The 26,637-nt window shown below is 42.8% G+C and overlaps 1 protein-coding gene across 1 annotated transcript in view; it reads left to right on the forward strand.

Moving 5' to 3' along the window:
• The window catches only part of USP7 (ubiquitin specific peptidase 7 (herpes virus-associated)), a 36,598-nt gene that overhangs the window by 6,869 nt on the left and 3,092 nt on the right, over positions 1-26,637 (forward strand). Inside the window, exons 3-29 of the mRNA XM_009079441.1 lie at positions 368-506; positions 1,208-1,296; positions 1,931-2,039; positions 5,190-5,320; positions 7,944-7,998; positions 8,624-8,704; positions 8,794-8,884; positions 9,678-9,760; positions 10,642-10,751; positions 11,587-11,743; positions 12,599-12,743; positions 13,879-14,009; positions 15,047-15,181; positions 15,385-15,486; positions 16,160-16,265; positions 16,782-16,874; positions 17,085-17,152; positions 18,291-18,391; positions 19,743-19,896; positions 21,183-21,250; positions 22,534-22,642; positions 22,737-22,814; positions 23,138-23,238; positions 23,797-23,896; positions 24,713-24,832; positions 25,731-25,802; positions 26,621-26,637. The exon at positions 26,621-26,637 is cut by the window's right edge and continues 104 nt beyond it. Coding sequence (XP_009077689.1) covers positions 368-506; positions 1,208-1,296; positions 1,931-2,039; positions 5,190-5,320; positions 7,944-7,998; positions 8,624-8,704; positions 8,794-8,884; positions 9,678-9,760; positions 10,642-10,751; positions 11,587-11,743; positions 12,599-12,743; positions 13,879-14,009; positions 15,047-15,181; positions 15,385-15,486; positions 16,160-16,265; positions 16,782-16,874; positions 17,085-17,152; positions 18,291-18,391; positions 19,743-19,896; positions 21,183-21,250; positions 22,534-22,642; positions 22,737-22,814; positions 23,138-23,238; positions 23,797-23,896; positions 24,713-24,832; positions 25,731-25,802; positions 26,621-26,637 — 2,745 coding nt within the window. The remainder of the gene's footprint in view (positions 1-367; positions 507-1,207; positions 1,297-1,930; positions 2,040-5,189; positions 5,321-7,943; positions 7,999-8,623; positions 8,705-8,793; positions 8,885-9,677; positions 9,761-10,641; positions 10,752-11,586; positions 11,744-12,598; positions 12,744-13,878; positions 14,010-15,046; positions 15,182-15,384; positions 15,487-16,159; positions 16,266-16,781; positions 16,875-17,084; positions 17,153-18,290; positions 18,392-19,742; positions 19,897-21,182; positions 21,251-22,533; positions 22,643-22,736; positions 22,815-23,137; positions 23,239-23,796; positions 23,897-24,712; positions 24,833-25,730; positions 25,803-26,620) is intronic.

Here is a 26,637-nt window from a genome sequence, read left to right on the forward strand (position 1 = left end):
CACCCTGTGGACACCAAGAATAGTTCGAGTTGGCCCATCCACCTGCACCGAAGCAGATCAGGACCAGCTCACCTCAGAGCAGTTAGCTTCTTACACCACTGCTACCTGCAATTGCCTGACAGTCCTTCCTTAACAGCACTGTTGCCTTAAGAAAATCTGTTCCAAGCTCACATTCCTCATTTGGCTTCAGAAAGCCCCAGAGGTTCATGCCCTCAATAACAATTAACCAAATCTTAGCATCCAGTCAGGAAAAAAACCTCCTGTATTTGAAAGCAATGTACTAAAAATCCCTAACACAAAAATACTGCTAATGACTACAAAAAGCTTCATGTTAAATGAGTTTGAGGTGTTTCTTCTGTATTCATAGGTCATGGTCCTGTCATGCACAAGCAGTTCTCAAGATAATAAACTACAAGGATGATGAAAAATCATTCAGTCGTCGTATTAGTCACTTGTTCTTTCATAAGGAAAATGACTGGGGCTTTTCCAGCTTCATGGCCTGGAGTGTAAGTAATTGGACATGTATTAATCTGTTGCTAGATAGGAGCAGGTTTTTATTGGTGCTCCTGCACACTGAGATGGCTCTTTTTTTCCCCAAGCTATTATTTTTTCTATCGCTGCTCTGGACTGCTTTTCAATTTCATACAAATCCCTGTGTTTAATTTCTGTAGATTGCTTTGACTTGCATTGCAATTTAAATATTCCCTCATCATGAGGTCCTGCATATCCGAGTGCTTGTGGTTTGTTTTCACTCTGTGGTAGCCAAAGACATTCTGGAGCAACATAAATTTTCCTTGCATTTCCATGTGGCCTTTGTGTATGTGAAGGGAATAATACTACTGAGGTTTCTCTTGAAGTGCAACAGCTTTGTAAGCAAAGGTTGGGCCCTTAATTTTTCATCTGTCTGGAATATGGTCCAGAAGAAGTAGAACATTTAATTACCAATCTTTATATCATGGAAAACTGAAACAAAGTACTGCAAAGTCTTAAAAGGCAGGAACAAGTTTCCTGTATTGAGACACTAGAAAAGGCTCAAAATGCATCAAGCTGCAAACAGCTGCTTTGATGTGTTTTGATTTTGCTTCTCAGTTGGTCATTACTGGTAACTCAGGCTTGGAAATTAGAAGGTGATGTCTAACTGGATACTTCACTGCAGTCATGTTGTGAGTTCCACTTTGCATGTTCCTGTGTCATTGCTGCTTTGCAGGAAGTTACTGACCCTGAAAAAGGCTTTATAGAGGAGGACAAAGTGACTTTTGAAGTCTATGTTCAAGCAGATGCTCCACACGGAGTGGCGTAAGTATCTTTGGTTAAAAACCAGTCTTAATTCTGTTATTTTTACGTTGCTTGAGATTACTCAAGTATGTTATGTTATTACCATTTGTAGCTCTCGTCAGACTTGAATAATTTGTCACTTCTAACTGATGGCAAAGTTTTCACAGTCACATAGAGATTTTTGGGCAGCTTAAATTTCTGTTTGCCTGAGTCAACATAATGTTGTGGAGCTTCAACTTGTGTCTGAGTTGATTTGTGATTGAGCACCTGCACTTTGGGAGCTGATGGGTGTTCATCAGGGGCCTTTGCTGTCTGCCTTGCTTTGGTGTACAGTTGTCAAACTGCTCCATCTGAGTTGTTCTACTTCATGGCACATGAAAACAATATACAGACTTGCCCTTAGAAGTACAGCTCTGGCTTCCAGAAAGCTTTCATAGCACCTAATGTTTGTGCCATGTAGAACACATTGAAAAAGCAAACTAAGTCCCAAAGCATTTAACTGCAGACTGGGGCAGGCAGCAAAATGTGGTTTATTTGAACCTTCAGAAGCAGTGAAGAGTGGCTGATGCCTACCAGCAGTGTGACCTTAGAGCAAATGTTCTCTATTACAGTCCATACAGAACTGTCTTGTTGGTAACCACTAACTGTTTTCCAGGTGGGATTCAAAGAAGCACACGGGATACGTTGGCTTAAAGAACCAGGGAGCAACTTGTTACATGAACAGTTTGTTACAGACTTTATTTTTCACTAATCAGCTCCGAAAGGTATGTGAGAGAAAAGGAGGTTGCTAATTCACATAGGCAACATGTTGTATTTGTAGATACTTCCAAACAGAGCTCTGTGTTCCTTTTGCCTCCTTCAGGCTTTTGCAGGAGTTGTGACTTACAACTGGAGGCTGAGGGCAGGAAGGTTCCTTTTGTAGCCTACTGAACATGTCCTTTTGTCTTTTGTGGAAGCATCAGAACACCTGGCAAGGGCTTGAGCTTCAGGGGTGTTTCCTTGGCTGTAGGATGTGTTAATGTTGCTAGAGATTGCTGCAGTGAGGGAAAAGGGATGATTCTACATCTTGCAGGTGAAGGATGGAAGTAATTTCCCTTTCTTGAAGGAGTTAAAATAAGGAAGTCCATTATGGCTTCTCAGCCCATGAACAATGTGAAGAGACACAGACACACATGACATTTGTTCTGTCTGGTAATTTATATTATGCAGCTGGACTTTCTGTTGTTCTGGTTAGCATCTCTGTAGTGCTGGAGAGCATTATAGTTACAGCAAACAGCTTAATTTTATACTTGCTTTACCATAATAAATGTTCTTTCTTCGCTGGAAAGATCTTGTTAACATCTCATCTTCATAAATATCTCAACCCAGGGTGAAACACACTAGTTAATATGTTATTTTACAACAGTGCAGTTCCCTTACTGGGACTAAAACCATAAGTGGTGACTCAATACTGGAAGTGGCTCTCTAGGAGAGAAGAAAAACTTGGGAAAAACAGAAACTCACCACCATTTAGTTTATTGAGTGTCCTATTGATCCCAGTTCATCCTTCTGCACATTTCTGTACGTAACTGTGTCTCTGTGAAAATGAACTGTACCAGCTTAGGCTTTCTCTTGTGTACACTCGTCGTTACAGTTCGATTAACCTTCCTTTTCCCCAAGATTTCCCTTTTGGCTGTACCTGCTTTCCACTGTCCTCAATTTCCTACCATCTTATGACTTACATCACTGTGGCCTCCAAGTGTCCCAGTTGGCATCTCTTTTTTTCTCTTTTGCAATGTGCTGTTTACTCTGAAGCACTGCAGAAAATAGCACATCAGACTCCAGCAGACCCAGCTGAGATCTTACCACTGCCATGGGCAAGAAGCAAATACCTGCCTTGTTTTACATGATGCACTTGTTGCCTTTCTTCAGGAGGTATAATTTACTAGTTCAGTTTATCATTCCCTGTAATGCCTGTTCTTTCTGCTCAGCACTCAGAATGTTTGTGCATTTTATGCTTTTGGGCAATTTCACTTTGCTCTTGAGAGCAAAATGTGTTTTTAGCATAGCTCCATCTAATCCAATTGAGTAGTTTCTTTCAAGACTGTCTTGCAGTCAGCAAATCAATATGTACCATGAAGTAATCTTGTTCTCTGAAGAACAACTTCTTTTTGTGAAACAGATTTATTTCAACTGGACTATTTTTTTCAAGCATTGCCCTGCACATCTCCCTCAGTCCAAAATAAATAGCAGTTCTTAGGGAGTGTTCCTATCTGGATAGTGACCACAGGAGAAAGTTTGATTTCCTGGCTGGTAGCTGCAACTTCCTTTCTGGAAATGTTCCTGGGCATCAACTGGAATGCTCAGTCCTCTTGCTCATTCCTCAGGATCAGTAGTTGCCTGGAAAAAAATGCTTTGTACGTTTTTCTTTTCACTCTGAACAAACTTGTTCCTTTTAAAACGAAGCAGAATAGAACAATTTGTTTCTCACCATTTCCATAGTTTCTGTGGATTCTCCTCACTTAGAAGAAGTATGGTTCCTGTTGCTGTTGTGTGGAGCTTTGTTCCCAGGGAAGCTGCTGTCAGGAGCAGAGCTGGGGAAGCAGTGAACAATAGCAAAGGCAAGCACAGAGCTGTGGCAAGTCAGGCTGGGGAAGCGTGGGTGAGGATTGATGGAGAGGTCCTTTCTTCTTTGCTCTGCTTCCAGACAGCAGTTGGGAGGTGTGTTTGAAATGAGACCTCCTTTTTTTAAGCAACCAATTGGCTTCAGTGGCAGAGAGTAAAGCAAAGAACTTTCTCTTCAGAGCTCATCGTTCTTTGTCTGTGTGTGGCTGATTGTCCTGTGACTGTTGTCAGTGCTTGTGGCTGCATCCAGTCCCTTCTGAAACGTTTTCCTGAGTCCCTTGAAAAATTCACCACCATTGATGAGAATGTTGCAGAATGTTTCCATAACTGCACTGAAATATTTGCCCAGTGCATTTCTGCCTGGCCTGGCTCTCCTCGAGTTACCCAGTGTATTCTGCATAACCTTGGAATTTCATGTACAGTGTTTTCTTCCCTTCTTCCAATAAATCTTGGCTTTAAGCAATGTGTTCAGGGTTATCTGTATCATTCTTTTACTGTGTAAACAGCTGAAATTTTTCTCATGTCTCTCTAATGCTTATAGCCATTGCCTATACATGTCCTTATCCCTCTTCTGTGCTCATTTCCCGAGGGAACTCCTCAGGTGTTAAACAAGAGATTCTGCTCTTTAAGTGGATCAGAATGCCTCACTCTTTGGTCCTGAGGTCAAGCTATCAGAATTTGGGGGGAAAGGCAGAACCCTCCTAATCCCTGTTTGGTCTGTTTGTGCAATTTCTTTGTTCTCAGGCCTTCCCAGATCAGTGTGATCAGTGAATTGAGTTGTTAAGCTGTTTATTTGCTGGACTGGGATGACGTTAAGTAGGAGTGACTATGTCAGGGAATTTCAGAGCTTCCTCTGGCATCTTTCTCCATGTGGACCATTTCTGTTCTGGTTCCCTGTTGCCCTGCCTGGTTTCACAGAGCTGAAGTTGGTTTCAGGAGCCTGAAGTGCTGGGCACTGTGTCTGGCCCTGCTGTGGTAATTGCATGGGCAGACCAGGCACGATAACCTGTGTGAGGTGTTAAATGCTTTGCTGCATTTACTTTGCCAGGGTGGAATAAGAGAGCTGTTCAGATAAAATACCCTTGAGTGGAATCTGCTGTTCACATCTGCCTAACCACTGTGCTCTAAGGAAAGTCATTCCAGACAATTAACGTTTTTACACTACAGCACAAGATTTTTTTCAGACTCTTTTTTTGAAGTGATGTTTAAATTGAGTTATATGGAGAAGTCACCGAAGAGGAAAGAATGTGTTAAACAATGTGAGCAGTAAACTTTCCCTGAGATGCTAATTGAACTAAATGCCTTTTCAGGCTGTGTACATGATGCCCACAGAAGGAGATGACTCATCCAAAAGTGTTCCCTTAGCATTGCAAAGAGTGTTCTATGAGCTGCAGCACAGCGACAAACCCGTCGGAACGAAAAAGTTAACGAAATCCTTTGGGTAAGTTTCAGAAATTTGCACTATTTATTGTGCTTTTAAGGCTTCATAAGCTTTGCTTTAGAAAGCTTCTCTCTAAATTGGGTGTTAGTACCACATAGTGTTAATCCTTAGGTTTTTGTTTGTAGTACTAAAGGTAGGTGACCAAAAGTCAGATTGTTTTGGGAAGGGGAATGGTACTCAAACACAGCTGTGAGCAGCAGGGTTACAGTTTACCTGGTACCTGAAAACTGTGTGATGATTTGACTGAAGGAAAACTCAGAGCAAAACAGTTGTTGAAACATTGCAGTTCATGTGCTGGTGATGTCTTTAAAAAAGAGTTGAATCTGGTTTAGATTTGGAGCAGTGGCAGTAATTTGCATTCCCCATTTTGAGCTTGCACTGGTGGCTGCTGTAACATTTCTCACACCTAGCAAAGACACCTGTGTTTCTGGCCACAGGTTAGAGCTGATCAGGGCTGGATTCTGTCTGGTGATTTAGAGCTAAGCAGGAGTATCAGTTGCAGGAAGTAAAGATGTCAGAGCAAATACAGAGTAATTCTCTGCATTTCCTCATTCTGGCACTCTCTTTTCCTCCAGAGAGCACCTACAAAAGGATTGTTTTTGATGTTCTTTTTTGCCCAGTATCCAGGTCACTGCCTGGTGTTGTGTTTCCAGCCTTGTGCTACTTGTGAGGTGTGTTACAGGGTGTAATTGTGAATCTGGAGTACACAGGCATAAGATTATACAACGCAGTTGCATTGAGGGTGGTTTGGTTTGGTTTGCTAGTACAGGTTAAGACAGAAAGATTAAGAGTCACATAACATTTACAAGCCTTCTCTGCATTTTGTGTAAGTGTGGGGTAGGATTTGAGCAAAGCCTGTTCTAAAATACTGTGGTTTGCATTACTTCGTCTCACTGTATTTGTAGACTAGTTGACAAGTATTTTTTTTATTCAAAAGCACATTAGGAAGTTTGTATTGTCCTTTTCACACAGCTGCCCTAGTGTTTATCCTGCATCTGCTGCTGAAGCTTGGAGTGGTGCTGAGTCCTGACAAGACTCTGTGTCACCTTGTGTCTTTGCAACCTTTACTTTCCACCTTCTGAGGGAATTTTTGAATGGAATCAGTAACCTCAGTGTTGTGTGTTTATCTGGCCACACACTCTTCCTACTAGTGCACTCGGTCTGTTGACACTCCTGCTGTCCTGTTACTTTGGAAGGACTTGGTGGTAGTGTAAATATTTCATCTTGACTGAAGATCTCGACTGTGTCATCTTGAGTAGCACGGAGAGACCTTTCTTGAGGGTGTTGCAGATGCTGAATTTTGTGTCAGAGCAAGGTTTGAAGAATGTGTTGATGCCTGCTTTTGTTCTTGGGAAGGATTTCTGAACGTGTTTGAAGATTTGGGTTTCCCAGCTTTGACTCAGAGAGAGGTTCCTGACCCTCTGAGCCCTACCTAGATGCTGTTTAGGGTATTACTTTTTAGTAGGTATTGTGTGGGTTTCTGAGTTTAGCTTCTCTCAGTAGGCAGTGATGTTGTGCCTGAGGAGCCCTTTTTGTCCTAATTTTAGTGTGTAACCTTTTCCTTTGGTTTGTCCTTTGAGCTGGCTAGTGTTTGAATCCTGGGGAGTCAGGACATGGTTTTCCATTAGCTATCTGACAGGTCACTTCCCTCAGCTTGTTTAAATGTGAGCCCACACACAGTTGTTGGCACCCCTGGGAGAGCAGTGTGCTCTGTGGGACAGTGGGGGAGAAGCACTGAGAAGAGAGTGGGAGGAAGATAAAGTCAGTGCTGCTCCTGATCACTCCTGTGCCAGTGGCTTCCAGGGCTGGGGTGGAGCATCCTGCTAAAAAAGAGCTAATGGTTAGGAGTGGTGGCTGTTGTAAAGAGTTGTCAGAGACTTAAAAAGCTTTCTGGAGTTTAAGTTAGAGCTCAGAGGAGAAAATATTTTGTGCTGAAACTAGAAGCACTTGTTTTCTTGCTTTGTTGGAGGCAGCAGTGCTGGACACCCTTGTGTTCCACCACTCAGGTCCTGCTGCTCTGGCCTGTTCACATGAGTGTGTTTGCACATGGGCAGTGCAGGAAGCTGAATGGCTCCTTGGAGCCCCCAGGATTAACTGTTTAGATGAGCACAAAGGAGCCAGTATTTCCTATAAATCCATTTGCTTCCTTTCATGTGCTGAAATAATCCCTGAGCACTACTTGACTGCACCTGAAGGGCCCTTAGAAGAGGCAGCTAGAGACACACTGACTAAACTATTTTGTCAGCATTGAATTGCTCCCAGGCCTTTTCCTAGGAGTTGTTTTTGGCATGAACTGAGACTAGGTTGAAGACTGGATGAATTCTTCTGCTAGCAGCAGCCTGGCCCTGGCCTCTCCAGCTGGCTGCAGCTGCCATCCCAGTCCCTGTCCCCAGTCCCAAGGAGCAAGAAGGCAGCTGGGCACAGAGCAGCTGCCAAACAGCTCACAAGTTCACTAAGTACATCCTACACAGCTAAGAGAACCTGTGCATTAGCCAGTCCCAAATCAGTCTGTGCATCTTGCTGTGTATTACGTTGTTGATCTGCAAAAAAATGGCAAAAATGTCTTTGGAGCTGTAAGTTTTCTTCATAACATGGTAATTCTGTATTAATTTGCCTTCCAAAGGTGGGAAACTTTAGACAGCTTCATGCAACATGATGTCCAGGAGTTATGTCGAGTGGTATGTTCACATCATTTCTTGCTGATCTGTGATGCCTAATGTTGTCTCTTGGTATTGTGTATATATAATGTACTTTGGCAACAATCCTAGTAATAGTGGCCCTGATTCATTTAAATTAGGTCTCAAATCATGGAGTTTTTGCCTTGGTTGGTTTCTCTTTTTTTAAGAACGGGATTGCTTGTGGCCTTTGATGGGTGAGGAGTTTGTAAACAATGAGGGAGCTTGAAAGCAACTGGAACATGTGCTGTGCTTGCTTATAGCTGAGGAGAGAAATGCAGTTTGGAAGGTGCTGGGGCATTATTCCATCTGGGGTTTTCCAGGCTCCAAGGGATGTAGCTGGAGTAGTCCCCAGTGCAACTTTTAGGGGGGAAGAGGTGGATTTAAAGGGCTAGAAAGGAGATATCAGTACAAACAGACTCACATTTCATTTTTGTCCAAGTGACTTGCTACCCTGCTATCCCAGGGCAGGAGGTTGGGACTAGATGATCTGTAAGGTCCATTCCAGCCCCTGAAAGTCTGTGATTCTGTGACTTAGGGTCTAGTCAGGGAATTAGTCATCTCTGTGTGATGAATGAAATGAAAACTTGCAAGTTTATGTTGTGTAAAAACCTAACTTTTCTTTCAGCTGCTTGATAATGTGGAGAACAAAATGAAAGGCACATGTGTAGAAGGCACTATCCCCAAACTGTTCAGAGGGAAGATGGTGGTATGTATTTAATGCCTTTTCAAAATACTTTGAAGTCACTCTGTTCCTTGTGTACACTGAAATTCTGAGGATTTTGTTTCTCTTTGCAGTCTTACATCCAATGCAAACACGTAGACTATCGATCCGAACGGATAGAAGATTATTACGACATCCAGCTAAGTATAAAGGGAAAGAAAAATAGTAAGTGACACACTGTGATATGCACCAACACATCTTTGCTTTAGGACACCTCCCTGAAAACATTTTCTGCATAAATTGTTTTGCCTGTGTTACCTTATTTCCCTTCCCTCCTCCTTCCTCCCTAGTTCTCTCACTGGTGTCTCTTCATAAAACTCTATGAACTTGAGGAGTTTTCCTGGTGTCATAAAAGTGCAAACTGTGCCATGATGACAACAAAGCAGGTTATAATTTATATATAAAGATGAACTCTGAGGAAATAGATCCTTATTTAGACCTGACCATAGTAATCAGCAAAGAAAAAAACCTGGACTAACCAGAACAGCTGAACAATTGTCCCTTATCATCTCTTTACCGAGTCCTTGGCATACAGGGCACAGAAGAGGATGGGTAAGATTCCATCCCAGTCATCTAGCTTGATGCTTATCAGCTGCAGTGTGAGGAGTTTGTCAGACAGTTGTAACTATGTGACTTTAAATCTGTTGATATTCTTGTATATGTCTCTGTTGCTTCGTCAGCAATCTAAAGCTGTTAAAAGTAAAGGCAGAAATATTCAGACACAAACTCTGATGGCCCGATGTGTTTGTCAGAGTAACTATGTGACTTTAAATCTGTTGATATTCTTGTATATGTCTCTGTTGCTTCGTCAGCAATCTAAAGCTGTTAAAAGTAAAGGCAGAAATATTCAGACACAAACTCTGATGGCCCGATGTGTTGTTTGATTAATAGATTCCAGGCTAGCTTAAACTTAGGTTTTTCTTCCTCCTGTACAATTCCCCAATCTTTTCTCATTTAGTTTTTGAGTCCTTCATTGACTACGTTGCAGTGGAGCAGTTGGATGGTGATAACAAGTATGATGCAGGAGAACATGGCTTGCAGGTACTTTTCTCTCTTTATCCTTGATAAAATAACAAAGCACTGGTTGGATAACCCATTCTGGATTGTATCAACTGATTTGGGCCATATTTCTTCTTAGACCAGCTTTTACATAGGTCCTATGTATGCTGTTAGGTTCCTTAAAATGGACCTTGGATTTTATAGCAATCTAATTAGCAGTGAGTTTTACAGGTCCAAGTCTGTTACTAGAATGGTAGGAAGGTGAACCAATCTCAGGACTGAAAAGTTCTTCCCCTACAAGTAGTCTGTTCTTCCATGTGTTAAGTGAAAAGGCAGCAGAGCTCCAAAAGGAACTTCAGAGAGGTTTGTACCAAGTGAGCTCATGGGATTTTACACGTTCATGTGTGTGCACATGTTTCTGAGTGTTTCAGCTGCACTTTGCTGCACCCACTGGGGGAAGAGTAGTCTTGTAAAAACAGTGTTGTGTTACTAAAGCTTGTTCTGTAGCTTTTGCCAGTAATGCTCTGTGTGTTCTGTAGCTGTTCGTGGGAAGGTACAGCATAGTAGCCAAGTACTTGTTGGCAGGATACAATGAACATGAAGTTCTGAATTGACCAAAATTGAGTTTTCACCTACATGTTCCCTTTTAATTTTATTGATAGAGGTAACTTACTCCCAATGCAGTGATGTGTCCACATGTGCTTGTACAAATGGGTGCAATGCAAATTGAATTCTTGTGTTACTGGGTAGGTTGGTGCAGTGCTAGGGTAGTTAAGTTCCACTCAAGTTTTGAACCATTCCTTGGTTCTGGTGCAGATTGTGTCGTCAAACCTGTGAAATAAAAGCCCATAGGAAGTGTGTCTGTCTTGGAGCTGCCAAAAATCTTGCCATTTCAACCCTCTATTTTTCTTTCAAATGTCTAGGAGGCAGAGAAAGGTGTGAAGTTCCTAACGTTGCCACCAGTATTACACCTACAGCTCATGAGGTTCATGTACGATCCTCAGACTGACCAAAACATCAAGATCAACGATAGGTAAGTTGGTTGTTGGGTTTTTGTGTGGGTTGGTTGGTTTTTATTGTACAGTTTGGAGCTGTAAATGTATTTACCAAAAAGAGTTTGGCCAAATGATCCTGTTTCTGATGGAACTCCAGGAGACAGGTCACACACTGCAGGTCCCCAGAAGGTGCTCTGGGTGAATGTTGAGGATCTGAATGACAAACTGAATGCTTAGCAATTTGTAGCAGTTGTTTTGACTATGGAACAAGTGTCTGCATCTTTTAATGCTTTGTGTGGCATTTGGTGGGGTGTGTGGAAGGTTGGTGTGTTCTCACAGGAGTAAGTAGGATGAGTAAGTTGTCGTGTTGCTTTCCCTCATCTCTTCCCGTGCCCACTCGCTGTGAGGAGCAGCTGAAAATCTCTCAAGGAGATTCACTGTTGGTTGTAAATGAAATCTGTATTGCAGTGATTTCAGCCTCACCAAGGTGAGACTGCAGCAGCTGTAGCATATCAGAATAGTGCTCCAGTCCAGTGGTGCCTGTGCTAGGACAGCTGGGTTTGTCCACTGGGAATAACACATTGCAAAGCCTTTGCCTCAGCGCAGTGAATCTGAACCAGCCCTGTCTCAGCTGCAGTGCTCTTCCCCTTGTTACTGAGGGCACACTTTTCCAGAGGTCCTTGTGAAGATTGTGTTTATTCCATATTAACCAGTGGAAATTCTGCCACTGTGTGCAGTATGTGCTAGGTACAAATAGCCTTGTGACAGCAACAGGTTCACTTTTGTAACTTGCTTTAGGAGTACATATATTTCTCCACCACAGTGCATGATACTAGCCACAAACACAACTGTCTTCATTCTTCTCACAACTAGGTTTGAATTTCCTGAACAGTTGCCACTAGATGAATTTTTGCAAAAAACAGATCCTAAAGATCCTGCAAACTACATTCTCCATGCAGTTCTCGTCCACAGTGGAGATAACCATGGTGGACATTACGTTGTTTACTTAAACCCAAAGGGCGATGGCAAAGTGAGTATTGAAAAGCACCTGAAGGTATTTGTGTGTTGCAGATCCATCCATGCCCTTTGCACAGTGGGAAAATCTTTGCAGCTTCTGTTCCCCAACAGCAGATCTGCTGGCACACTTGGCTTTTAGCAGGAGACTTTTACCTAAGGGAATCCCTTATTTGTGTGTGTTGAAGTTCTTCTGCAGTCCAATTTCATCTAGTATGTTGGGGTTTTTTTGGCTGACTTTGCTGAAGCAAATGTGAATGTTTCAGCTGCTGCTGTGACTCAGAAGTTCAGCATCTTCACATGTCCCACTGTTACAGGTTCAGGTGACTTGATTGGATCGGACAGTTATAGGTCAGGTGCCTTATCCCTTGGCTCGACTGGTTTTGTGTGTTCAGGGGAAAAGTAGGAGTCAGATTTTGCTGTGAATTCATTGCTATTTGTCTTTGCTTCTGAATTGACTTTATTGTTTTGATGCAAATTCCTGTCGGTGCACAAATAATTCCTTGTGCATTGCTGCTTTTTACTTGGTGTTGCAGCAAATAAGGTCAATTTTCTGTTTCACATGGACATACTAAATATTTGAACAACTGTCTTAAGAAAAGCTTCTTTGAGTAATTTTTCGGGCTTCTTATATTCGGTGTAAAACGTTCAAATGCTTCAGTAAAGAGTTGGTGTTTGTGGATTTATTTTGCTGAGCACCAGCTGCAGGTAGCACAAACACTGAGCTGGAGCTGTTTGTCACTTGTGCTGCTTGAGGAGCAGTTTTAGTGACCTCAAAGAGCCGAACGACATGCCAGAAATAGGATTCATTTACCATTGGGGAATATGTTTGTGTGTGTCAAATGACATTTATGTCCAATTTCCTCTGCAGTGGTGTAAGTTTGACGACGACGTCGTGTCGAGGTGTACGAAGGAGGAGGCCATCGAGCACAACTATGGAGGTCACGACGACGACCTGTCCGTCCGGCACTGCACCAACGCTTACATGTTGGTTTACATCAGGGAGTCCAAGCTCAGTATGTGTCCTCTGTGTGTGGGGGTGTCTCCAAAGCTGGACTGGGTATTGTACCTCTGAGTGGTTGTCGTGGTTTAACCCCAGTCAGCACCAAGAACCACACAGCCTCTTACTCCCTCTCCCACCAGCAGGATGGGGGAGCGAATCAGAAGGGTAAAAGCTACAAAAACTCATGGGTTGAGATAAAGACAGTTGAATAGAGAAAGCAAAAGCTGCACACACAAGCAAAGCAAAACAAGGAATAAATTCACTGCTTCCCACAGACAGGAGGTGTTCAGCATCTCCAGGAGAGCAGGGCCCATCACGCGTAACGGTTCCTTGGGAAGACAAACACCATCACTCCAGATGTCCCCCCTTCCTCCTTCTTCCTCCCACCTTATATCCTGAGCATGATGTGCTATGGTATGGAATATCCCTTTGGTCAGTTTGGGTCACCTGTCCCAGCTGTGTCTCCTCCCAATCTCCCATGCATCCCCAACTCCCTTGCCAGTGTGGCAGTACAGAAAGCAGCAAAGGCCTTGACTCTGTGTGAGCTCTGCTCAGCAATAACAAAAACATCTCTGCATTATCAACTCTGTGTTCAGCACAAAACCCAAACATAGCCCCATACTAGCCTCTGTGAAGAAAGTTAACTCTACTTTGGCTCAAACCAGCACAGTGGTTGACAGAGACTTAGTTACAGTTGGAGTGTGTAGATCCTGTGGGATCAACCAACCTTCCTCTCACTTCTGTAGAGTATGTGCTAATCTAGTATTGTCCTCTTTTAGCTTCAGCAAAGTGCTTCAACCTTAGTGGCTTTATGAGATAGAAAACCTAGTGAGCTAACTTCAGTCATGGAATCTAAATGAAATTGATTATGTCTATGTAGATAATATGCTAAAATGTAGTGGTGGTAAATATTTCTTTCCATTCTGAATGGAATATTTCGCTCTGTGGTATATATTTCATGAAAGTAGTGCATGTTGGCTTGGGATAGAAAATGCTTCTTTGGCCAGAGCATGAGGATATCAGACCATTTTTGTAATCAAAAGATGAAGAAAGTGGGTTTGACTTCAAGTCAGAGCAAAATCAAGTGTGTATGGACAAACCCTGTTTGATTGAACTCTTGGAATGACATCACCAAATCTGTTTTGTAGGTGAAGTTTTGCAGCCTGTCACAGACCATGATATTCCTCAGCAACTCGTGGAAAGGCTACAAGAGGAGAAGAGGATAGAAGCTCAGAAGAGGAAGGAGAGGCAGGAAGCTCATCTCTACATGCAAGTGCAGGTCAGCTCTTGGAACAGACCAGATTGCAGCTGCCTTACCATGCAAATCAGGAATGTAGAGCCACCCAGGACAAACTTTGGCTTTCTTTCCTGTTTTTTCATTTTAAATCTGTGTTCTGAAGTGAAATGATTACTTCAGTGCTTGTAAGTTTATTTCCACGTGCAGCAAATCCTAAGGAAACACACAGTGCTGTATGTTACAGACATTCTGTTTTCTTTAGGAATTATGTGCTTGTGAGTCAAAATAGGAAGTCCAGGTGAAAGGCAAAGGACCATTTCAGTGGTGCCCTGCACCTACAGCTCCTTCAGGAGCTCTTCTCTGAAATCAGAACATCTCTGGCCATGGGCTGCAGGCCTGGCCCTCTGCCAGCCTCAGCTCTCTAAGTAGCAGCAGCAGGAGAGAGTGCTTCTGTTTGCAATTAGCTTTTTGGAAAAGCCAGATGGAAGCCTTAAGGAACCTGTTCATGGTTCCTCCCAGAGCCCATCTGGCCCTGGAAGACAGAACCCTTTTTCCATTTGTCTCTATGTTTCCTGCATCTCCTTTCTGGTATGATAACTGGAGGCACTGGTGAGGTTCAGGTTGTTCTGCACTCTGTTTGCACTGGAGCTGTCTGCAGTGAGGGGTTGGAGCATTGCCCCCTGTGTGTCTGTGGTACCAGAGTGCAGGAGGCTCTGGGGGATGCAGGAGATGGTTGAAGAGACCTCCTTGCATCACACCAGTGAAATAGTTACGTAGCCTTTTTTTCCTCTCAGTGCCAGGCGTGTTAGAGACATGTTTCCAAGACTGAGATCTGACCACAACTGGTTGTTAGTTGTTTGGGGGTTGGGAGAGTTACTGTATTTTAATTGCTTGCCCTGATGTGACTCTCAGTCACAACTTTTAGCTCCATTTCAATCTGTGTGTTTGCAAGTTTTCTCCATGCAACATGAGGAGAGTTAGCATTGTGCCATGCTCAGAGAGGCAGTGAGGCTGGGCAGGAAAGCACCATGGGAAGGTGCTGTGAGTGTGAGCAGTAACCTTGGGGTGTGTTTTTTCAGATTGTGGCCGAGGATCAGTTCTGTGGTCACCAAGGCAATGATATGTATGACGAAGAAAAAGTGAAATACACTGTTTTCAAAGTATTAAAAAACTCCACACTTACAGAATTTGTTCAGAACCTCTCTCAAACCATGGTAAGTTTTGTGAGCTGAATACCTTTCTGCATTTGTTTCATTGCATTGTGGTTGCTTCTTATCCTTCATCTCCTCCAGAAACTGTCAGCAGTCCTATTTTAGACCTTTTAACTCAGATCATCTGTTTGGGTTTAATAAAAGTATCTCAGCCTTTTCCCCCTTGTTTTATTTCAGTTTCCTGTCACAATTTTTGTTTGTTTTAGGGCTTTCCCCAGGATCAAATCAGATTATGGCCAATGCAGGCCAGGAGTAACGGGACAAAAAGACCTGCAATGTTAGACAATGAAGCAGATGGCAATAAAACGGTAAAGAGTCGTTGACAGAGGACACTGTTTGTGTGCATTATCATGGGTTTAGTTCTCTTGAGGAATATCCAAGTCTGGGACAGCAGATTTTTTCAGGGTGTTAACTGAAAATTAGTTTCACTGTATCTGGTGAAGTTTGATGCTTGAGAAGACTTGTGATGTAGTGGATGGATTTGGGCAGCAAGGAATGTAGTGTGTGGTTTTCCTTGCTAAAAAATGTGTGATCAAGATTTTTCATGTTAGATGTAAAACAGATGTCTGAGTCCTCCATTGGGCAGGGACTAGGGATGAAATGTGTTTCTTAAAGTGTAAAACTCTGTGCCTAAACACCACAGAAAACAGCAATTGGTGTCACTGTCCTGTGTCCTCCAAAATGAAGTAATGTTCATGCCATGATGATAAACTGACCTGTAGCTGCACTTTGAAATGAAAAAGAAGTGGGTTCATTTTAAATAAAACTTGTTGTTAGTGCTTTGGTAAACTTTTGGTGGGTTTATTTCTGTAGTTGTTTCTCTTAGTAAACTTCAAAAACTTCTAATGCAACTTAAGCAATTAACAACTCTCACACTTAGAGACTGTCAAAAAGTTCTTGTGTCTGACTAAAATGCAGATATCAGATTGTATTATGTTCTCCAGAGACTTTTTTTTATTTCTTTCCCATCTTTCTGCATAGATGATTGAGCTCAGTGACAATGAGAATCCATGGACAATATTTTTGGAAACAGTAGATCCAGAGATGGCTGCGACCGGAGCAACATTGCCCAAGTTTGATAAAGATCGTAAGCACATGGGTTAAACCTTTCCTAAGGAAAAAATACTTATATTTTGGATGAATCATAGAATTTAGGGGTTGGAATGGGCCTTACAGATCATCTAGTCCCAACCCCTGCCCTGGGCAGGACACCTCCTCACTAGATCAGGTTGCTCAAGGCTCATCCAGCCTGGATTGAACACCACCAGGGTCAGGGCAGCTCCAACAGCTCCATGTCCTTCTTATGTAGAGGACACCAGAACTGTGTGCAGCATCTCCACTCCTTTGTTCAGTGGTGCCATTGATGTACCCATCAAACTGCTGCAGTGCTGAAATTAGCTCTTCTCTTGCAGATTTTCCTTCATTTCCCTTGAAGTGTAAGACATGCTTTGCATGTTTTTAGACTCGCAGCATAAATTTGTATTTATTTATTTATTTCAAAGGCAGCGGATTAATATATCAAAGACATATTTGTTACTGTAAAGAAAAATATCTAGGTGAGCTCGTTCCCCCCAGGCCTTAAGTCTCACTCCTTGGTTTGCAGACGATGTAATGCTGTTTCTGAAGATGTATGATCCGAAAACTCGGAGTTTGAATTATTGTGGACATATCTACACACCTATATCCTGCAAAATACGTGAGTTCTGAAGTTGTTCCGTTGTTAGAATGGAAAGGTTTTAAAGACAAGTGATTGCACATCTTTGAATTGAAACTTTTTCTCTGGGGCAGGAGCCCCTGCAGGGCTCTCTTTCTTAGGTGTTGTAAAACTCTGTCCAGGGTAGAGGAACAGGTTCTCACTAGCAGTTAGTGCAATGCATTTTCACATCCCTTTCTTTTTTTCCAACAGGTGACTTGCTTCCAGTTATGTGTGAGAGAGCAGGATTTCCACAAGAAACTAGCCTTATCCTCTATGAGGTTTGGATTGATAAACTTTTTGTCCCTTTCTTGTCTAGCCATAGCTAAAGGAAAAAGCAGCTTTATTCATTACCAAATTTGTTTGTAACAATGGTAATTTATAAATCATCAGCACTGTAACCTGTAGCTTTGAAGTCTGCAGTGCTGCAGGAGAGTAGCAGCAGATGCTTAACTTCAAAACAGGTTTAATATTAAACAATAGAAGTGTGAGGCTTTGAAACAAAAAAAACAACCCTCTACATGAAGTCCTACATGAGTAGCTTTGTTGTGCTGAGTCTGTGTTGCCATGTTAGAGGAGCTAATGCTGCTGTTGTGGCATCAGTGCCTTACACAGTGGGGCTGAGTAAATTCTGCATCTTCTCCTTCCTCAAGTCAGCAAACAAAATCCTTGGTCTGCTTATAGTATGTCTCTGGCCAGTCATAACTGCTGCATTTACTGAAGATGCAGATTTTGCCAGGGTGAAGTCTCTGCTCGAGGAAGAGCAAGGACTTGGATTGGTACTGTGGTTGCTGTCAGCAGTCATGCTGCTTTCTCTGGTGGTTCCAGGGCAGCACACACACTGCCATCCTCAAAAGCAGCAGTGTCAGGAGGTGCTGTTCTGTGCAGGTCAGGGGTGCAGTTGGATCCCAGTTTGCTTGGACAGGTGCTTTTATCCAGAGAGGTCAACCAACAAGTATTGCTATGTGATATGTTATGGATCTGTGGTAACACATATGTATTCACATCACTTTGGTGGGTTTGGTTTTTGTTTTTAAACTGACTTGAAAGGCAAGTGGATTGTTGTGCAGAAATTCTGCACTGTTAAAGTAAACGAACTGTTCTCCAAGCTTCCCTGAAGCTGAATCAGTAGAAAATTAATCTCTAGATTTTGGAAAATTTTCCGTGCTAACAAGATAATGATAAAATCCTTGAGGTTCCATAGGTAGAAATGAGCAGCCAGAGTTAGCCTTAGCAATTAGATCTGTCTGGACTCTAGCCAAGGTTGCCTTTAATTTTTGTGTGTGTTTATATATACCTCCGTTTGTTTCAGTGGAAAGAAGGTACAGGTTACCTTATCTGATGATTTCTTCACTATCACAACCTTTATTTTTGTCTCTTGTTTACTCTGTGGTCAATAATTTTTCTTCCTTCTTGCAGGAAGTTAAACCCAGTTTAACAGAAAGGATTCAAGACTATGATGTGTCTCTTGATAAAGCTCTCGATGAACTCATGGATGGTGACATCATAGTGTTTCAGAAGTAGGTATCTCAGGGGCAGCTTGTCCTTGCAGCTACATCCCCTGGTTCACTTTCTTTAATTTAGCACTTTTAACAAGAGCAAAGTGTTATGTTCCAGCAGTAGGCACATTCTCAGCAGTCCTCACTTGTTTATTCAGAGGGGAAATGCAAAAATATTGGTAGTATTGTAATCATCACATTCCCCATTATCTAAGGAAAAGATAGTTTCAAACTAGTCTAAAGAACTAGTAGCCTAAAACAGATCATCATCCAAAGAGTTTGGACCAAAGAGTTTGGTTCAGCCAAGTTGTGCAGGTTTTTGTGGAGCCCCTGGAGCTCTGACACAAAGAGCCTCGCGGCCCTGTCGGTCTCGGGCTCACTGCTGTGGCCACTGCACAAGGCTCTTGGCTTGGAGCTCCTTTCAGCCTGGGACTCAACTAAACTGCTTTCCCTTTTTCCCTTCCACTCATGCTCACAGTCAGTTCCTTACCAGTCTGTGGTGATGAGATGCTCCCAGTTCCCCTGAGCACACGACTCGTGCTCTGATGCTTCAGCTGGAGTGTTCTCCAAGGCAGAAGGGGAACTCCTGCAGCTTGTGTCCATTAGAGGGATCTTTCCTGGGCTTGTCAGGGCTTTAAATCAGCATTTCTATGCTCTCCCTCCTGATGGTCACACCCAACTGTGTTGCTCTGTTTCTCTCCATGGGCTGACAGTGGGTGGAAGCCAGCTAGTCTATCTTCAGCACTCTTACCCCAGATTATGTGAGATGAATGTATTTCTCATGTCATGCCTTGGAACTCGCATTCCCAGTTGACCCAGTTGGTGTTATGCACCTTTGGCTGGCTGCTGACTTCTGGGTAAGTGCACAGCTTGTACCCTGGTGCTGTTCCTCTGCTGAGAAGTTAGGGGTACCAGTCAGGAGTGACCCAAACCAGCCTCTGTGCCTGCTCTTCTGCTTCTGTGGGCCAAGGAATGCTGTCGTACATCTGCCCCCTTTGCAGAGCAGGTGGTACAGGGGCAGATGGAAAGCTGTGCAGGGTCAGTGCAGACACAGAGCTGTGCCAGAGTGGGAGGGAGGAGGAGCTGGAGCTCCTGCTGGGATGCTGCTGTGGAGCAGGAGTCAGAGTATGGCCACACTGCCAGGTGAGGCTCTTGGCCCTTGCACCAGGCAGGGACACTCAGGGCTGTGGGTCACTACTGGCTGCAGTAGTTGTGTACAAGTGGTGGCTCTCAAAAAAGGTTTTTGAACTTTCCTTCTCTTATCTCTCAACTGTTGCTGGTTTACTGTAGAACATGTTTTCAAAAAGCCTGAACTGCTTGTTTGTGTAACAGTGTGATATGTAATGGCATTATCATTTGTTTGCTCTCGTAGGGATGACCCAGAAAATGATAACAGTGAGCTGCCAACAGCTAAGGAATACTTCCGAGACCTCTATCACCGCGTGGATGTCATTTTCTGTGACAAAACCATCCCAAACGACCCAGGCTTTGTTGTTACTTTGTCCAATAGGATGAATTACTTTCAGGCACGTGCCCCATTTCTCTGCTGTTTTTTCCTTGTTCTAAAGTAACTTTTGCACTAGTTCACAGATGTATTATCCATACTTTTAGAAGTGAGTTGGTCTGTTCTTGTAAGCATTGTGGTAGTGAAAAATTTAAGGAAGTCACTAAGGCTCGAGAAGAGAAAACACTCTAAACCCCCTGGTTTTATTCATAGTGGGATACTTGATAGTAGGACTCCCTTGGTAGGCCATTCTGCTCTCTCAGGGACATGATACTCTAATTAAATCATGCATTTGTTTTCTAAGTGACATGTAAAATGTGGTCAACTTGTTCAGCTATTGAAAGGAAAATACCTTGGGAAACTGGTGATGCCTATTTTGTGCTTGTATTATTTTGCAGACCGAACTGCATTGCTTTCTTCACACAGTGCTGCTTAATGCTCAGTGGCACCAGCAGATCAAACCTGCTGGTGCATAAAGGGTGGCATGAGGTGTTTAGATGAGGAAAGCTGGACAATGAAACCTAAAAAAATATTAAATGAAGTTGGTCTGAGCTATGGAGAGCCTGAGTAGATTTGGCTCCCTACTGTTCTCCTGCAGTGGCTTTTGTCTCTGCAAAAAAAGATCACTTCAAACCAGAGAGTTTATTTTCTGTCACCAAAGGCAGAAACTTTGAGCACCTGCATACAGAGGGAAAGTCAGGGCTGACTTTTGCTATCCTGTTCTCATCATCTGCTTTTCAGCCAGTTGTTCTCTCTGATTTCCTCTTCACTTAAAGTGTAAGATCTTTATAGTATGAGTTTTTTTTGGTAAGGGAAAAACAGGCAGAGAATGTCCATGCCTGATGTGAGGCAGTGACATGAAATAGTCATGGGAACAATGTGGTGATACTACCTAGCTAGTGAAGTACAGCAGTGGGAATCTTCAGAGAGCAAGTCTTACTCATTTCCCTAATAATACTGTAATTAAAAACAAAACTAACCAACCAAACAAAAACCAACACCAAAATACAACCAAACAAGCAATAGAGGGATAGGATTGCTATAGTTGTGGATTTTGTGGCCTTTTGGTGACAGTGATTGGTTGTAATAAAGCATTTTCCTCATTTTTTTTCGTGGAGTATCATGTTCAGCATCAGCAGCTCAGGAGCTAACAGTGCTAGTCTGTGCACCTCAGGAGACAGACATAGTGGGTTCCTCTCAGCATTTCAGCAGCATAATGTTCTTGTCATGGGATGAATGACTCTGTGATTGTGAAGCAATGTCATAACTGCCTGCAATAATTCAGGACTTGTCCAAAATGTGTTTCAGGTTGCAAAGACAGTTGCGCAAAGGCTGAACACGGATCCAATGCTATTACAGTTTTTCAAGTCCCAAGGGTAAGAAGAATTTCCTTAGTGTTCTGTGTCTTAACTATTCCTGAAAATACTTAGCCCAAATAGAGGCAGCAGTTTGTAGTTTTTTGAAGGTTGCTGACTGATCCTTTGCCAGTAAGATGCTACTGTTCATAGAATCATAGAATTTAGGGGTTGGAATGGACCTTACAGATGATCCAGCCCCAACCCCTGCCCTGGGCAGGGACACCTCCCACCAGAGCAGGTTGCTCAAGGCTCATCCAACCTGGCTGTGAACACTGCCAGGGTTGGGGCAGCCACAGCCTCCCTGGGCAACCTGGGCCAGTGTCTCAGCAGGCACACCAGTGTTGTGGCCTGCACAGCAGGTTGCAGGGGCAGTTGAGGTACTGCAGTGTCTGACTCTGGAGCCTCTCAGAATTGCATGTTCCAGAAGAGTTTTAGTGTCATTGGAAACATCATTAATTGCTTCAAAGCCTTACACTGTGGGATAAATTACTAAGCCAATGCAAGTGCTGCTTCAGTGAATGAGGTTTCTGGAATGGAGGACAACAGGAACAAATGCACGTAAAAGCAAAGGTTTTGCTGATTTTGTGTGTTTAAATGAAGGAGTTTTTCACTGTTTTTTTTCCCCCCATCCTCCACCAAAGTTTGCAGATGAGGTTTTGTGAGGATAATGCCAATCTAACAAGTTTGCAGGTGCTCAGAGGGATATTTCTGGTTACAGTGGTGTTGTCAGGCACAGTTGTGTAAAACTGGGTTTGAACCTGTATGAAGCCATAGCAGAAAGCAGCTGTGTGTGGTTAGGCCTGTGGCTGTGCTGCAGGAGTAACACACACAGAATTTCCATCTTACTGTGTCCGTGTGAGTGTAGATTTCCCTTTAGTTACCTGAGGGCATCTCCTCCCTTGGTCATCAGGGGACTCAGAGTTTGAGTAGGTCCTTGCAGTTCACAGTGCTGTGGTCACTGGGGAATTTGCTGTGTCATGTGGCTCCACAAATTAACCTTTCACAATCTAAAGCATGTGCTGCTCCACCAGTAATTTCAGAGGAATGTGGGTCTGCCACCCTGCAGCACTGACAGGGAGCTGTAAACATCAGGACAGTTAACACACACAGGGAGTGTTTTCTGTTCCCACAGCTCAGCTGTGTCTGGAAATCACTCAGGCACTCTATGCTGTGCTGGCAGTGACGTGGAACTAGGAGTCAGTGATGAAAATGTACCTGGTGCTTCAATTTACTGAGCTGTGATGGATCTTGAGGAGGTGGATTGTAAAAACATCTTCCTGTGCTTCTCTTTCCTTTGGCAGTTATAGAGATGGCCCTGGTAATCCTCTTAGACATAATTATGAAGGTACTTTAAGAGATCTTCTGCAGTTCTTCAAGCCTAGGCAACCGAAAAAACTCTACTACCAACAGGTAAGAGTCTCCTGGTTTTATTGCTGTGACTGTAGGAAAAATATTTCTGCCCTATCCAAAGTATGCCTAAAGTGTTTTTCTTTTCTTTCCTAAGCTCAAAATGAAAATAACTGATTTTGAAAACAGAAGAAGTTTTAAATGCATATGGCTAAACAGCCAGTTTAGGGAAGAGGTGAGTGAGGCCGTTCCGTGCTCACTGTTGTTCGTGTCAGAGCTGTTGGGGCTGTTGGTTATGGGTCACACACTCTGTCCTTGCAGAAAACAAAATCAGAACAAAATTGTATCTTATGTAAAGAAACCCCTAACTAACAGCAGCAAAAAACCCCAAAGCACCAACAAATGGTGTCTGTTAACGTATTTTGAAGCCAACGTTACTTGTTCACTAATTGTTGTCTGTTAAAGATGAATTTTTGATGAAGAGTCTGATGTGTCCTGTGCTTCAATGTGGTCATTTATTTTTAAAATTTCTAATGATTTCTGTGTTTCAATCTCCAGGAAATAACAGTATATCCAGACAAACACGGGTGTGTGCGGGATCTGCTAGAAGAATGTAAAAAAGTTGTAGAACTCTCTGAAAAAGGGTCAGGGAAATTAAGGTAAAGCTGGAGGGTTTTGGTTGCTTTTACATCGTGGATTTTATGCAGAAAAGTGTCTGTGGAATTTAAAATGCTGTGGAAACCATTATTAAGTCTGATGCTGTGTTAAAAATACTGTTCTTACTACTTCCCAGTATGAATCTTATCCAGCTGGTTGTTCTGGATCTCATAGAGCTCCATCCTTGAGATTCATGAGCATTTTCCATTGCACTTGTTCCCTCACAGCTCAGTCATCTTGTCCAGTTCAGGCATTTCATGCTGTTGCCTGCTCAGGAATTACAAGTGAGGTCATTTCAAGAAAATTTCTAAAACAATTGACATCAGAAACCTTTGTTTTCTAATTACACGTAGTGATTTTTGCCACTAGCCAGAAACAGTTGAACCTCTTGTAGCTTTGCTGCTGAATTTTCTCTAGAGACTGAGTTGAGAGTTTTGCAGCTGTGTCAGTTCACACCCTGACTACACTGAACTTTCTCAAGGTCCAAGACAGAAATGCTGCATTGAGCCTGGTTTTGATTGACATTCTGAAAGTGCTTTCCCTGTTTGTTTGGTTTTTAGGCTGCTAGAAATTGTAAGTTACAAAATAATCGGTGTCCATCAGGAGGATGAGCTGTTAGAGTGTTTGTCACCCGCCACAAGTCGAACGTTTCGAATAGAGGTGAGTGGTACTTTGTTTACAGAAACTTCACAGCTTGAGTTGAGAGGGGAAACCCTCCCACGTGGTGGGTCCCTTGCTCTGAGTTCTGAGTTTCAAAGCCTGTGATGCTCACAGCAGGTCAGGTCATATGATAATATCTATGTGTTTATAAAGGTGATACTTGTAAAATTTTTCCTCTGTTCCATCTCCTTCCCTATTAATGTCTTATCTGTGTTTATTATAACAACACCTAAAGATTAGCAAGGGCCTGTCCATTTGCCATTTCCTGTCTGCAGTAGTTCCAAGGTGTGAGGGCTCATGATGTAACTGTCCATGCTTAGAACCCACTTTTGCACTTGAAACTGAAGTATTCCAGAAGACTTTGTTTCCTTTTCTATTAAGTTTGGCCTTTCTGAGGCAAATTTTGAGACTTACGTATGATTTTTTTCCCTAAGCATTTCATCATTCAGGTCTGTTATTTTGCCTCAGAGATCATAAAGTGAAAATAAAAAAGGTTTGCAGTGTGAATGGTGATGAGGAGATCCAAGAGACATGTGGTACTGTCAGCTAGGGCTGCAGCTGAGAGAAGAGTTCAGGTCAGAAAGGCTGTTCAGGGAAGCCAGGAGTGTTTCCTGAGCAGGGGGAGCTGAAGTGATGTCATGCCAGGGCTGAGGGACCCTGGAAAAAGACTCTGACAAACCAAATGGTTTTTTAGTTTCTAAGCAGAACTGTTTTACATCAGTAGCTGCACATCAATAATGCTTATAGGTACTTAACAAGGTACTTTTGGAGGAAGTTTTTGGCTGATTGCAGTTGTCATTCTGTGTCTGGATCTAGGAAATTCCTCTGGACCAGGTAGATATAGATAAAGAAAACGAGATGCTAATCACAGTGGCACATTTCCACAAAGAAGTGTTCGGGACATTTGGAATTCCATTCTTGCTGAGGATACACCAGGTACAGCCTCTGCCTTTGTCTCTGTGTGGGATTGTACTGATGATGTTTTCTGGAAGTTCTGTCAAAGAAATGGGTTGGTGTAACAGGTGTCTGTGAAAATGCAGCTCCTGGTGAAAAGGTTCTGCCCCATCTGGGCCTTTTTCTGGTACGAAAATGCAGCTCCTGATGAAAAGATTCTGCCCCATCTGGGCCTTTTTCTGGTTAAATCACTTACCACCTGTTACCTTCTGTATGCACAAGTTGTTCAGTGTTTCCATGAAACTTCCAGCAATGTGTATTTCCTGGGACAATTTGCCATTTGCTTCTAAACTTTTCCTGGTGCATGTATGTTAGTATGTATGAAAATAATAAAAAAAAAAACCCAAACCTGGAACAAGAAATGTGTCCACATCTCTGCACCCCTGGAATGTTGCTGATGTTTTTGATTGATCTAGAGTAAAATTTGTGTGGTGATTTCAGGTGCAAACTGCATTTCCTTCTGTGGGACACTTGATGTGTATTACTCATCTTTAGGTTGATTGTATCCATCACTTTTTGGGGCAGTTTACATAGTGAGCAGGAACATACTACAAAAAGTAGTAATATACCAAGAATATGTAATTCTTCCCCCCCCCAAAGTTCTTATTTTGCTGCTAATTTTCTGATCTTATTTCTTACCTTTAGCCTGACTCACACATGTGCTCAGTCAGTTCGTGGAGCAGTTTGGATAATGACAAGTCAATAAGACTTAAAATTGCTGAATTTACAGCAAGTTGCCTGAGGTTGTTCCATGTTGTTGACACTTGGTAACTTTGGAAATAGCAGATTAAGGCAATGGATTTCAAGGGAGCTCAGAGCAGGAAATGGTAGCAGCTGCCCCTTTTGTTTTGGACATTAAAAATCTTGTTGTCTTTCCTAGGGTGAACACTTCAGAGAGGTTATGAAGCGGATTCAGACAATGCTGGACATACAAGAAAAAGAATTTGAAAAGGTAATTTCAAGCTGGGAGAGTTTTTATTGCTGACTGTAGACTCTAAATGAGTTTGTGTGAATAAGCTGAAAGAGCACAGATAGGTGAGTGTGGGTTTTGGTTGATGGAAGAGTTGGTGACTGAATTTTCCAAGAATTATTAGGCAGGAGTAGTGTTTCTCTACTCTGGCAAGAGAGACACTTGGTAAAACGTGAGAGTAACCCAGGAAAGTGTGGATGCTATGGGACCTCTAGGGGCCAGTCCCACTCATGTCCCTGCCTGGAGCAGAGCTGAGCTCAGGCTGTGCAGGGCTTCACTTGCTGCAGTTTGTAAATCCCGAGGATGGGAACTGTGCCACGTTCTGGCTGCTGGTTTAGTGCCTTACCCTGTCATTGTGAAGAGTTTGGTTTTCTTACACTTAATCAGAATGTTTCATTTTGCAATTTGTGATGTTGCCTCTTGCCCTTTTGCTCTGCAGCTTTTTGCTTCTGTGTACCATCCTTGGGGTGGTGGAAAGCTAGATGTCCAGTTAGACTTTTCTGATCTGGGGTAAATAACCCATTTCCCATCCCTTCCTGTGTGCCAGGGCCCCAGTGCTCTCCTGGTCTTACTGGGCCATTGCTGCAGTTTGTTTTTCCCTGGAGGGCCTGACCTGGACACAACACACCACACATGAGTTCATGATCTCCCCCAGCATTCGTTTTATCCCATTATCTGAATTGTTGATGAGGAATTTAAACAGGATTGGCCTTTTTCAACTCCTGAGGAGTATAACCACCTGTGAGATAGACTATGAAATTAGACCCAAAGGCTTTATTTTAATGTGGTGTTTGTTCTAGCAGCTCTTTTTGCTTCT

Source organism: Acanthisitta chloris, unplaced genomic scaffold, assembly GCF_000695815.1.
Source record: "Acanthisitta chloris isolate BGI_N310 unplaced genomic scaffold, ASM69581v1 scaffold24337, whole genome shotgun sequence".
NCBI lineage: Eukaryota > Metazoa > Chordata > Aves > Passeriformes > Acanthisittidae > Acanthisitta > Acanthisitta chloris.